This window comes from Rhinopithecus bieti, unplaced genomic scaffold, assembly GCF_001698545.2.
Source record: "Rhinopithecus bieti isolate Rb0 unplaced genomic scaffold, ASM169854v2 scaffold_35615, whole genome shotgun sequence".
In the NCBI taxonomy this organism is placed as follows: Eukaryota; Metazoa; Chordata; class Mammalia; order Primates; family Cercopithecidae; genus Rhinopithecus; species Rhinopithecus bieti.
The window spans coordinates 722,343-732,581 of record NW_016815179.1 but is presented as its reverse complement, the minus strand read 5'-3'; the positions used below and the strand labels follow the sequence as shown (position 1 = coordinate 732,581).

At 41.8% G+C, this 10,239-nt stretch overlaps 1 protein-coding gene across 13 annotated transcripts in view; it reads right to left on the bottom strand.

Annotated features, from left to right (window-relative positions):
- Positions 1-10,239, bottom strand: part of ACBD5 (acyl-CoA binding domain containing 5) — a 50,764-nt gene that overhangs the window by 19,693 nt on the left and 20,832 nt on the right. For 11 of the 13 annotated variants that reach the window (XM_017853015.1, XM_017853017.1, XM_017853018.1 and 8 more), the window contains 3 exons: positions 8,044-8,178; positions 6,306-6,506; positions 3,253-3,359 (listed from right to left, as the gene is read on the bottom strand). In XM_017853015.1, the coding sequence (XP_017708504.1) occupies positions 3,253-3,359; positions 6,306-6,506; positions 8,044-8,178 (443 nt within the window). The remainder of the gene's footprint in view (positions 1-3,252; positions 3,360-6,305; positions 6,507-8,043; positions 8,179-10,239) is intronic. The other 2 variants (XM_017853023.1, XM_017853024.1) reach the window with 1 other exon arrangement.

Here is a 10,239-nt window from a genome sequence, read left to right as displayed (position 1 = left end):
TTTTTTTTTTTTTTTTGGAGACAAGTTCTGGCTCTATAGCCCAGGCTGGAGTGCAGTGCCATCTTGGTTCACTGCATCCTCTGCCTCCCAGGCTTAAGCCACCCTCCCACCTCATCCTCCCCGAGTAGCTACCATGCCTGGCTAATTTTTTTATTTTTTATAAAGACGGGGTTTTGCCATGTTCCCCCACGCGGCTCTGAAACTCATGAGCTCAAGTGATCCACCTGTCTTGGCCTCCCACAGTGTTGGGATTATAGGTGTGAGCCACCATGACTGGCCTACGCTACTCATTTGTGTTTGACCTTAAGTAAAAGATAATTTATTCATGTGTTTTTAAAATTTGAGAAAACTAAGAGGTAGATTTAATTGCATTATGAAATGAGAAAAGGAGAAAAACACAAAAAGTTAAAATCATTTCAGGGAGGCAAAAGATACATGATTTTCTATAAGACATACTGAACTGTATTAGAACAGGGTAGGTAGGTAGGAGACAGAATGGGGAGAGGATATAAAAAGGCCAAACAGAAATATAGCTGTCAAAACCACCCTCATCAGATTAGCAACTAGAATACATAAGGAGCGTAAACAACTCAATAGGAAAAAAACTAATAACCTGATTAAAAATGGGCAAAAGATCAGAAAAGACATCTCTCAAAAGACAAGTGGCAAACAGGTATATGAAAAGGTGCTCAACATCACTGATCATCAGAGAAATACAAATCAAAACTACAATGAGATAGTATCTCACCCCAGTTAAAATGGCTTTTATCCCAAAGACAAGCAATAACAAATGCTGGCGAGGATGTGGAGAAAAGGAAGCCCTTGTACATTGTTGGTGAGAATGTAAAATTAGTACAGCCACTATGGAGAACAGTATGGAAGTTCCTCAAAAAACAAACAGGCCGGGTGTGGTGGCTCATACCTGTAATCCCAGCACTTTGAGAGGCCGAGGTGGACAATCACCTGAGGTGATCACCTGAGGGAGTTTGAGATCAGCCTGGCCAACATGGATAAACCCCGTCCCTACCAAAAATACAAAATCAGCCTGGCGTGGTGGCGCATGCCTGTCATCCCAGCTACTCGGGAGGCTGAGGCAGGAGAATCACTTGAACCTGAGAGGTGGAGGTTGCAGTGAGCCAAGACCGCCCCATTGCCCTCCAGCCTAGGCAACAACAGCGAAACTCCGTCTTAAAGGGGGAAAAAAAAAATGAAACACTAAAAATAGAGTTACCACATGACCAGCAATTCCAATGCTGGCTGTATACCCAAAAGAAAGGAAATCAATATACTGAAGAGATATCAGCACTCCCATGTTTATTGCAGCACTGTTCACAATAGCCAAGATTTGGAAGCAACCTAAGTGACCATCAACAGATGAATGAAGAAAACATGGTACATATATACGATGGAGTACTATTCTACCATAAAAAAGAATGAGACCCTGTCATTTGCAATATGGATGGAATTGGAAGGTATTATGTACACAGAAAGAAAAACTTCAAATGTTCTCACTTACTTGTGAGAGCTAAAAATTAAAACAATTAAACTCATGGAGATAGAGATACAATGAATAAGATCTAGTACCTGATAGCACAGCAGAGTGGCTATAGTCGGCAATACTTTGTTGTACATTTTAGAATAACTGAGGGAGTACAATTGGAATGTTTGGAACACAAAGAAATGATGAATGTCTGAAATAATCGATACTCCATTTACCCTGATGTGATTATTATACATCATATGCCTGCACCAAAATATCTCATGTACCCCATAAATATATATTTATTATATTTTTTATATTTTACAAAATAAAGTGGAGATGGGGTCTCGCCATCTTGCCCAGGCTGGTCTCAAACTCCTGGCTTCAAGCAAAGTTCCTGCCTCAGCCTCCTGGGATTACAGGTATGAGACCGTGCCCAGTCTAACCCATAAATATATATACCTACTTGTGCCCATTAAAATTAAAAATTTTAAAATTAAAATACCACTGTCATCATTATCAGAAAAGTTGAGAAAAGAATTCATGGATGTTTTATAATTTTTTTTTGAAGTTTTCTCTTCCAATACTGGATCTTAACTGAAACTCAAAAATTATTTCTACTAAAAATTTCAATCCAGTGAATTATAGTCAATGTGAAGAACAGACTTATTTGGCTGAACATTATTCAGGCCAGGCTCGGTGGCTCACACCTGTAATCCCAGCATTTTGGGAGGCCAAGGTGGGAGCACTGATTGAGGCCAAGAGTTTGAGACCAGCCTAGGCAACATATCAAGCACCTATTTTTAGGCTGGGCGCAGTGGCTCATGCCCGTAATCCCAGCACTTTGAGAGACAGAGACAGGCAGATCACTTGAGGCCAGGAGTTTGAGACCAACCTGGCCAACATGGTGAAACTCTGTCTCTAATAAAAATATAAAAATTAGCCAGGTGTGGTGGCACATGCCTGTAATCCCAGCTACTTAGGAGGCTGAGGCAGGAGAATTGCTTGAACCTAGGAGGTAGAGGTTGCAGTGACCCAAGATTGTGCCACTGTACTCCAGCCTGGGTGACAGATGGAGACCCCATCTCTAAAAAACAAAAACAACAACAAAGAAGATAATTCAATTTTCCTGAACATTAATATATGTTTCAAACATAGGGACTAGCATAAAAAGTGTTTCCTCTGCATCCCCATCCCATGTCTCCTAGAATATTTATAAATATATGTACATTAATAGTTATATTGGAATAGTTATTATTAATTTTTCTTTCTTTGACTTTTACAGAATTTTACATACTTTTCAATTCGAAAAAAAATAGTTTAAAATACAAATGTTTAAACATTTTAGGGGTATATTTTCTTTTTTTTTTTTTTTTTTTTTTGAGACAGAGTCTTGCTCTGTCGCCCAGGCTGGAGTGCAGTGGCCGGATCTCAGCTCACTGCAAGCTCCGCCTCCCGAGTTCACGCCATTCTACTGCCTCAGCCTCCCGAGTAGCTGGGACCACAGGCGCCCGCCACCTCGCCCGGCTAATTTTTTGTATTTTAGTAGAGACGGGGTTTCACCGTGTTAGCCAGGATGGTCTCGATCTCCTGACCTCGTGATCCGCCCATCTCGGCCTCCCAAAGTGCTGGGATTACAGGCTTGAGCCACCGCGCCCGGCCAGGCGTATATTTTCAAAATGAAAAACAGTATGTATATTTGCTACTAATGGAAGTTTGAATTTCTAATACACCACTTTGAAAATACACCAATCAGAAAATGTCATTTTTACCTCTTCTTGTCCAAATTGTTCCATAGAATCACAGTAAACTTCACTGTCTGAATCACTTGTCAAATGCTGAATTCCTGTAACATCTTCAACATGATCATCAATTATATCTAAATATGAACAAAAGTGCAGATAGGGTAATTATACTGTAATAGAAGAAAAACAAATTTATTCCTTTGTTTTTTTGAGATGGAGTCTTGCTCTGTCACCCAGGCTGGAGTGCAGTGGTGTGATCTTGGCTCACTGCAACTTCTACCTCTTGGGTTCAAGTGATTCTCTTGCCTCAGCCTCCCAAGTACCTGGGATTACAGGTGCCCACCACCATGCCCAGCTAATTTTTGTTTCATTTTGTTTTGTTTTTGAGACAGAGTTTTGCTCTTGTTGCCCAGGCTGGAATGCAATGGTGCGATCTTGGCTCACCGCAACCTCTGCCTCCCAGGTTCAAGTGATTCACCCGCCTCAGCCTCCTGAGTAGCTGGGATTACAGGTATGGGCCACCACAGCTGGCTAATTTTGTATTTTTAGTAGAGACAGGGTTTCTCCATGTTGCTGAGACTGGTCTCAAACTCCTGAGCTCAGATGATCCACCCGCCTTGGCCTCCCAAAGTACTGTTTATTTTTGTTTTTGGAGACAGAGTCTCATTCTGTCACCCAGGCTGGAGTGCTGTGGCGTGATCTTGGCTCACTGCAACCTCTGCCTCCTGGGTTCAAGTGATTCTCATGCCTCAGCCTCCAAGTAGCTGGGATTACAGGCGCATGCCACCATGCCCAGCTAATTTTTTGTATTTTTACTTGAGATGGGGTTTCTCCATGTTAGCCAGGCTGGTCTTGAACTTCTTACCTCAGGTGATCCACCTGCCTCAACCTCCAAAAGTGCTGGGATTACAGGCGTGAACCACCACACCCAGCCAACTTTTGTATTTTCAGTAGAGACGGAGTTTCACCATATTGGTCAGGCTGGTCTCGAACTCCTGACCTCAGGTGATCTGCCCACCTCGACCTCCCAAAGTGCTGGCATTACAGGCGTGAGCCACCATGCCTGACCTTTATTCCATTCTCAAAATTCATCAGCCTTATATTATTTTTATACTGAGAGACAAATTTGATTTATCAAGCCACACTGTTTAAAATTTACCAAAACTTTAAATTTAGTTGATAATTTTTATTTGAAAAGATTACAAAATGTTTTTTCATTGAATTCCATAAACATAACCTAGATGAAATCTTATAAAACCTAATAACCCTATAAGAGAAAATTACCTACCAAACAGGATGCCTAAATGTAAGATCCAACTAGGCAAGTTTGGTTCTTATATTAAGAAATGATATTTGTCGGCCGGGCGTAGTGGCTCACGCCTGTAACCCCAGCACTTTGGGAGGCAGAAGAGGGCGGATTACGAGGTTAGGAGATTGAGACCATCCTGGCTAACACAGTGAAACCCCATCTCTACTAAAAAACACAAAAAAATTAGCTGGGCGTGGTGGTGAGCACCTGTAGTCCCAGCTACTCGGGAGGCTGAGGCAGGAGAATGGCGTGAACCCGGGAGGCGAAGCTTGCAGGGAGCCGAGGTCGCACCACTGCACTCCAGCCTGGATGACAGAGTGAGACTTCGTCTCAAAATAAAAAAGAAATGATGTTTCTCGGCCGGGAGCGTTGCCTCACACCTATAATTTCAGCACTTTGGGAGGTTGAGGCAGGCAGATCACTTGAGGTCAGGCTTTGAGAACACCCTGGCCAACAGGGTGAAACCCCATCTCTACTAAAAATACAAAAATTAGCTGGGCGTGGTGGCATGTGCCTGTAATCCCAGCTACTGGGGAGGCTGAGGCAGGAGAATTGTTTGAACCCAGGGGGCGGAGGTTGCAGAGAGCTGAGATCGGGCCATTGTGCTCTAGCCTGGGCAAAGAAGCAAGACTGTCTCAAAAAAAAAAAAAAAAAAAAAAAAAGGCCAGGCACGGTGCTCACGCCTGTAATCCCAGCACTTTGGGATGCCAAGGTAGGAGGATCACGAGGTCAGGAGATCGAGACCATCCTGGCTAAAGCGGTGCAACCCTGTCTCTACTAAAAATACAAAAAATTAGGCTGGTGTGGTAGTGGGCGCCTGTAGTTCTAGCTACTTGGGAGGCTGAGGCAGGAGAATGGCGTGAACCCGGGAGGCAGAGCTTGCAGTGGGCCAAGATCACGCCACTGCACTCCAGGCTGGGCAACAGAGCGAGACACCATCTCATACACACACACAAAAAAGAAATGATGTTTCTCGGCCAAGCGCGTTGCCTCACACCTGTAATTCCAGCACTTTGGGAGGCCAAGGTGGGCGGATCACTTGAGGTCAGGAGTTTGAGACCACCCTGGCAACAGGGTGAAACCCCGTCTCTCCTAAAAATACAAAAAATTAGCCGGGCGTGGTGGCATGTGCCTGTAATCCCAGCTACTTGGGAGGCTGACACAGGAGAATCATTTGAACCCAGGAAGTGGAGGTTGCAGTGAGCCGAGATTGCGCCACTGCACTCCAGCCTGGGCAACAGAGCGAGACACCATCTCGCACCAAAAAAAAAAAAAGAAATGTTTCTCACATGTACTATTATGTATCCCTAAAAATTAAAAAATAAGCCAGTGTGTGGCTCAAACCTGTAATCCTAGCACTTTGGGAGGCCAAGGCGGGCAGATCACTTGAACTCAGGAGTTCCAGACCAGCCTGGGCAACCTGGCAAAACCCTGTCTCTACAAAAAATTTAAACATTAACTGGGCATGGTGGTACATGCCTGTAATCCCAGCTACTCAGGAGGCTGAGGCAGAACTGCCCAGGAGTTCAAGGCTGCAGTGCACCTTGACTATGCCACTGCACTCCAGCCTAGGCAACAGAAAGAGATACATATATAACCCTGGCCCTAATTCATGCTCTTTCAAAACTATAAACCCTTATAATATTAATAAGCCCTAAGATATTACTAAACAAGAGATTTTTAAATTCAAAACTGATCCTAAAGATCCTGTAATTATTAAAAGACTATTCATAGGAAAGAGGCTGGACACAGAATTATTTGGGGACAATACCTTGGTGAATACAAACAGCAGATTTTCCAGTTTGCCCCAAGTTTTCATCAACAGGCTTTACTTCTTCAGTGCTTCTGCCATTCAGGGAAGAACTGGCATGAATGTCATTCTGTATATCCTGAACAAAGCCATCTTTATCATAGCCATTAGTGACAATGACTTCCAAATTCTTATGGTCTGCTGACTTCATCATTTTCTTATCTTTTATGAGAAAATGGAGAGATTCATAAAAGTTCACAGTAGGTTACCTTCGCATACCATGTTTTAACATCCAGCTGTCATTTCCCTAACCTCACAATCCCTTTGAAGGGTTTCCTACTTGGATCAAAGAGAAGGCATGCTCCTTGAAATGGGGTTTACTATAGGCTGAGAGCTCACCCAAACTATGTTGGCTTCAAAATTGTTTCAGTTCCCTGTCAATCTTCTACAGTTTCTTTTAAAAAGTAATCTCTCAAAGTCTTTTTACTCCCTTAGGCATAAGCGAATTGCTCTATGAGACCTAGCAGTGCAAAGGGGTCCACGTAGCTGATAAAAAGGACCTTTAAAGAAGGCGCTCTTTGTCATACCTTACTGGAAAGGGAAGGCAAAACTAAGTTACACAGTTTTTGGTTTTCTTTTTTTGAAACGGCGTCTCACTCTGTCACCCAGACTAGAGTGCAATGGCACGATCTTGGCTCACTGCAACTTCCACTTCCCGAGTTCAAGTGATTCTCCTGCCTCAGCTTCCCAAGTACCTGGGATTACCGGCGCCTGCTACCATGCCTGGCTAATTTTTGTATTTTTAATAGAGATGGGGTTTCACCATGTTGGTCAGGCTGGTCTCAAACCCCCAACCTCAGGTGATCTGCCCGCCTCGGCCTCCCAAAGTGCTGGGATTACGGGCATGAGCCACCATGCCTGGCCACAGTTTGTTGTAGTGTCTTTCTGCCTCCCCTTTTGAAAACAGTCTTCCCATGTGTCATTGGTATTCTAACAGAGCCCTCAATGCTCTAAGCCATAATAATTCCAATGTTCCTTCTTCATGAAAACTTATGCCTGTAGGCCGGGTGCGATGGCTCATGCCTATAGGCCCAGCACTTTGGGAGGCCGAGGCGGGCAGATCACCTGAGGTCAGGAGTTCGAGATCAACATGGTGAAATCCTGTCTCTACTAAAAATACAAAAATTAGCGGGGTATGGTGGTGCATGCCTACAATCCCAGCTAATTGGGAGGCTGAGGCAGGAAGACGGCTTGAGGTTGCAGAGGGTGGCAGAGGTTGCAGTGAGTCGAGATCATACTACTGCACTCCAGCCTGAGCGACAGAGCGAGACTCCATCTAAAAAAAAAAACAAAAAACAAAAAAAACTTATGCCTGTATCCTATTCTCTGGATTCCATTCTATTTTTGGTAAGATATTGAGAGTCTAACTTGTCTCCTGTCCTTAGTAACTTATGTAGATTCATGTTGGAAACAACACCTTAAAATAGCACATGTCTAATGCAGCATTTCAGGCCGTCCATTTGGAGGAGTGGCCTATGCTTGTCAACCTTCAGTTAACACCTATTCCATTTATGCATAAGGTTGGTTTTTCCTTTCTCTGTAGCAGAGCCTTTCAGTCCACAGCAAACCTGGTTATAAGGTCAACAGCTTACATCCCACCACCTGCTCCAATCTTCTATAATACCAAATCAGCCCAAATGTCTTCATACCCTCTTAGTTTATTTATTGTAAAATTACTAACTGATTATCCAAACATTACCATTATCACTTTGTTCTGCTCCTTTCACTTCTTCTTGGGCCTCTTCTTCCTCAGACTCAGCTCCACTGTCACTGCTTTCGGCTTTACCATTAACAGTTTTGGTGTTTGGAGTGGAAGTGAGAACATTACCAAGATCTAAAACATCAAATGACCACTTAGTCACAACGTGGTAATATACAATTATACCATAATTTCCAAGTAATACTAATACAATTTACAAATAACTAATAAAATAATTGTGGATTAAAATGTTAGTTATATATATATAATAGTATTATTTTCTTTGACCATAAACATACATATATTACACAGACAAATTCCTTCAATTATCACCTTATGATCACGCTATCTTAAATCCTTTCTGAATCAGGCAGAAGGTAAATTATTTTTAAGTTAATATCAGTAAAAATAAAGTTAGAGATCAATGGATCTTCATACATGGCAAATGAAGAGATACTTCCTATATGCTAGCATGCTGAAAACTAAAGTACATTTTTGGTTCTACCAACAATCTCATCAATATTACAGTTGGAGTCCATTTTAAAAACTTTATTCCAGTATTACCTTTAGGGCTTCAGGTGCACAACTCAAATTATCATGTCTTTGTGATATTTAAGTTTTTTCTTAAAGTATCCATTGATGTGATCAATCACTTAGAAAAGCAAATTGTCCAAGTGGCCAAGGCTATATCCTGAGAGTAACATCAGAGCTTCTCAACTTTAATGTCCATACAAACCTCCTGAGAGCTATTTAAGATGCAGATTCTGAATTCGTAGGTCTAGGGTGATGTAAGATTCCGAATTTCTATAAAGATCACATTTGTTGCTAATGCTGTTGGTTACTGGACACTGTTTTGAGAACATGAATTGAAAGACAATATTTTTGAAGTGACAATACTCCCCAAAATGATCTGCAAATTCACTGCAATCTCTATCAAAATCCAAGCTGGCATTTTTGCAGAAATTGACATGCAGATTCTAAAATTCATACGAAAATGTGAAGGATCAAGATTAGCCAAAGCAATCTTGAAAAAGAACAAAATTGGAGGACTCATCATTCTAATTTCAAAACTTACTCTATATGTATATTCTGAAAATGGCCATGTAAAACTGATACATCTGTTCTATTGGACCTAAATGGCTACTTTTAAGAAAATGCTTTGTTTAGGAAAAAAAAGGCAAGATTGCAAACTGTCTTGCAATTTGGTAATATCTTACAAAATTACAAACATCAAACATTTTTAATTCCATTTCTAATATTTCTTACAGATATGCTTTCACATATATGAAATGACAGATGTACATGGTCATTCTCAGCAGTATTTTCTGAAGATCTGAAGGAATAAATAACCTAAATGTCCACCAGAATGGCTCAGGTTAAAAAAATTAGGGTGAGGGTCCACAATCCCTTACTTACAACCCTTGGATCCAGATATGTTTTGAAATCTCAAGTTTTCTAATTTTGCAAAGGTTATATGGTACATATGCCATTTGGTATATTATGTAACACATCCAATAGAGTCTAAGGCAGCTCTCACTAAAAGAGAAAATATGATTTTGCAGCAAAACATATAAATAGTTACACTAAAGAGGACAGAGACTCAAAATACCCTCGTTTTACTTTAGGTCAGAACTTTTGCTCCCCAGATTTTTAGTTCATATCAGACAGGTTTTGCTGCCAAATGAGTTTACCAACAAACTTCTGGTCTTCAAAGATTTTTAAAATTTTAAGTTATAGCTAGGAAGCTGTGAGCCTGCACCTTTATTACTATTATTTACTCTTCTTTGTTTTATAATTAGCTGTTTAAATATCTGCCTCTGGCCAGTGGCTGGACACCACTGCAGCAGATCCAGATTTATTTCCCTCTGCATCCTAACATGCCTGACATACTAAAAACATTTAATTTTTTTTTCTGGCAGGGCACAGTGGCTCATGCCTTTAATTCCAGCGCTTTGGGAAACTGAGTTGGGAGAATTACCTGAGGTCAGGAGTTCGAGATCAGCCTGGCCAACATGGCAAAACCCCGGCTCTACTAAAAATACAAACATTAGCCAGGCATGGTGGTGCACACTTGGAATCCCAGCTACTTGGGAGGCTAAGTCAGGAGAATCGCTGGAACCCAAGAGGTAGAGGTTGCAGTGAGCCGAGATGGCACCACTGCACTCCAGTCAGTGTGACAGAGGAAGACTCCATCTC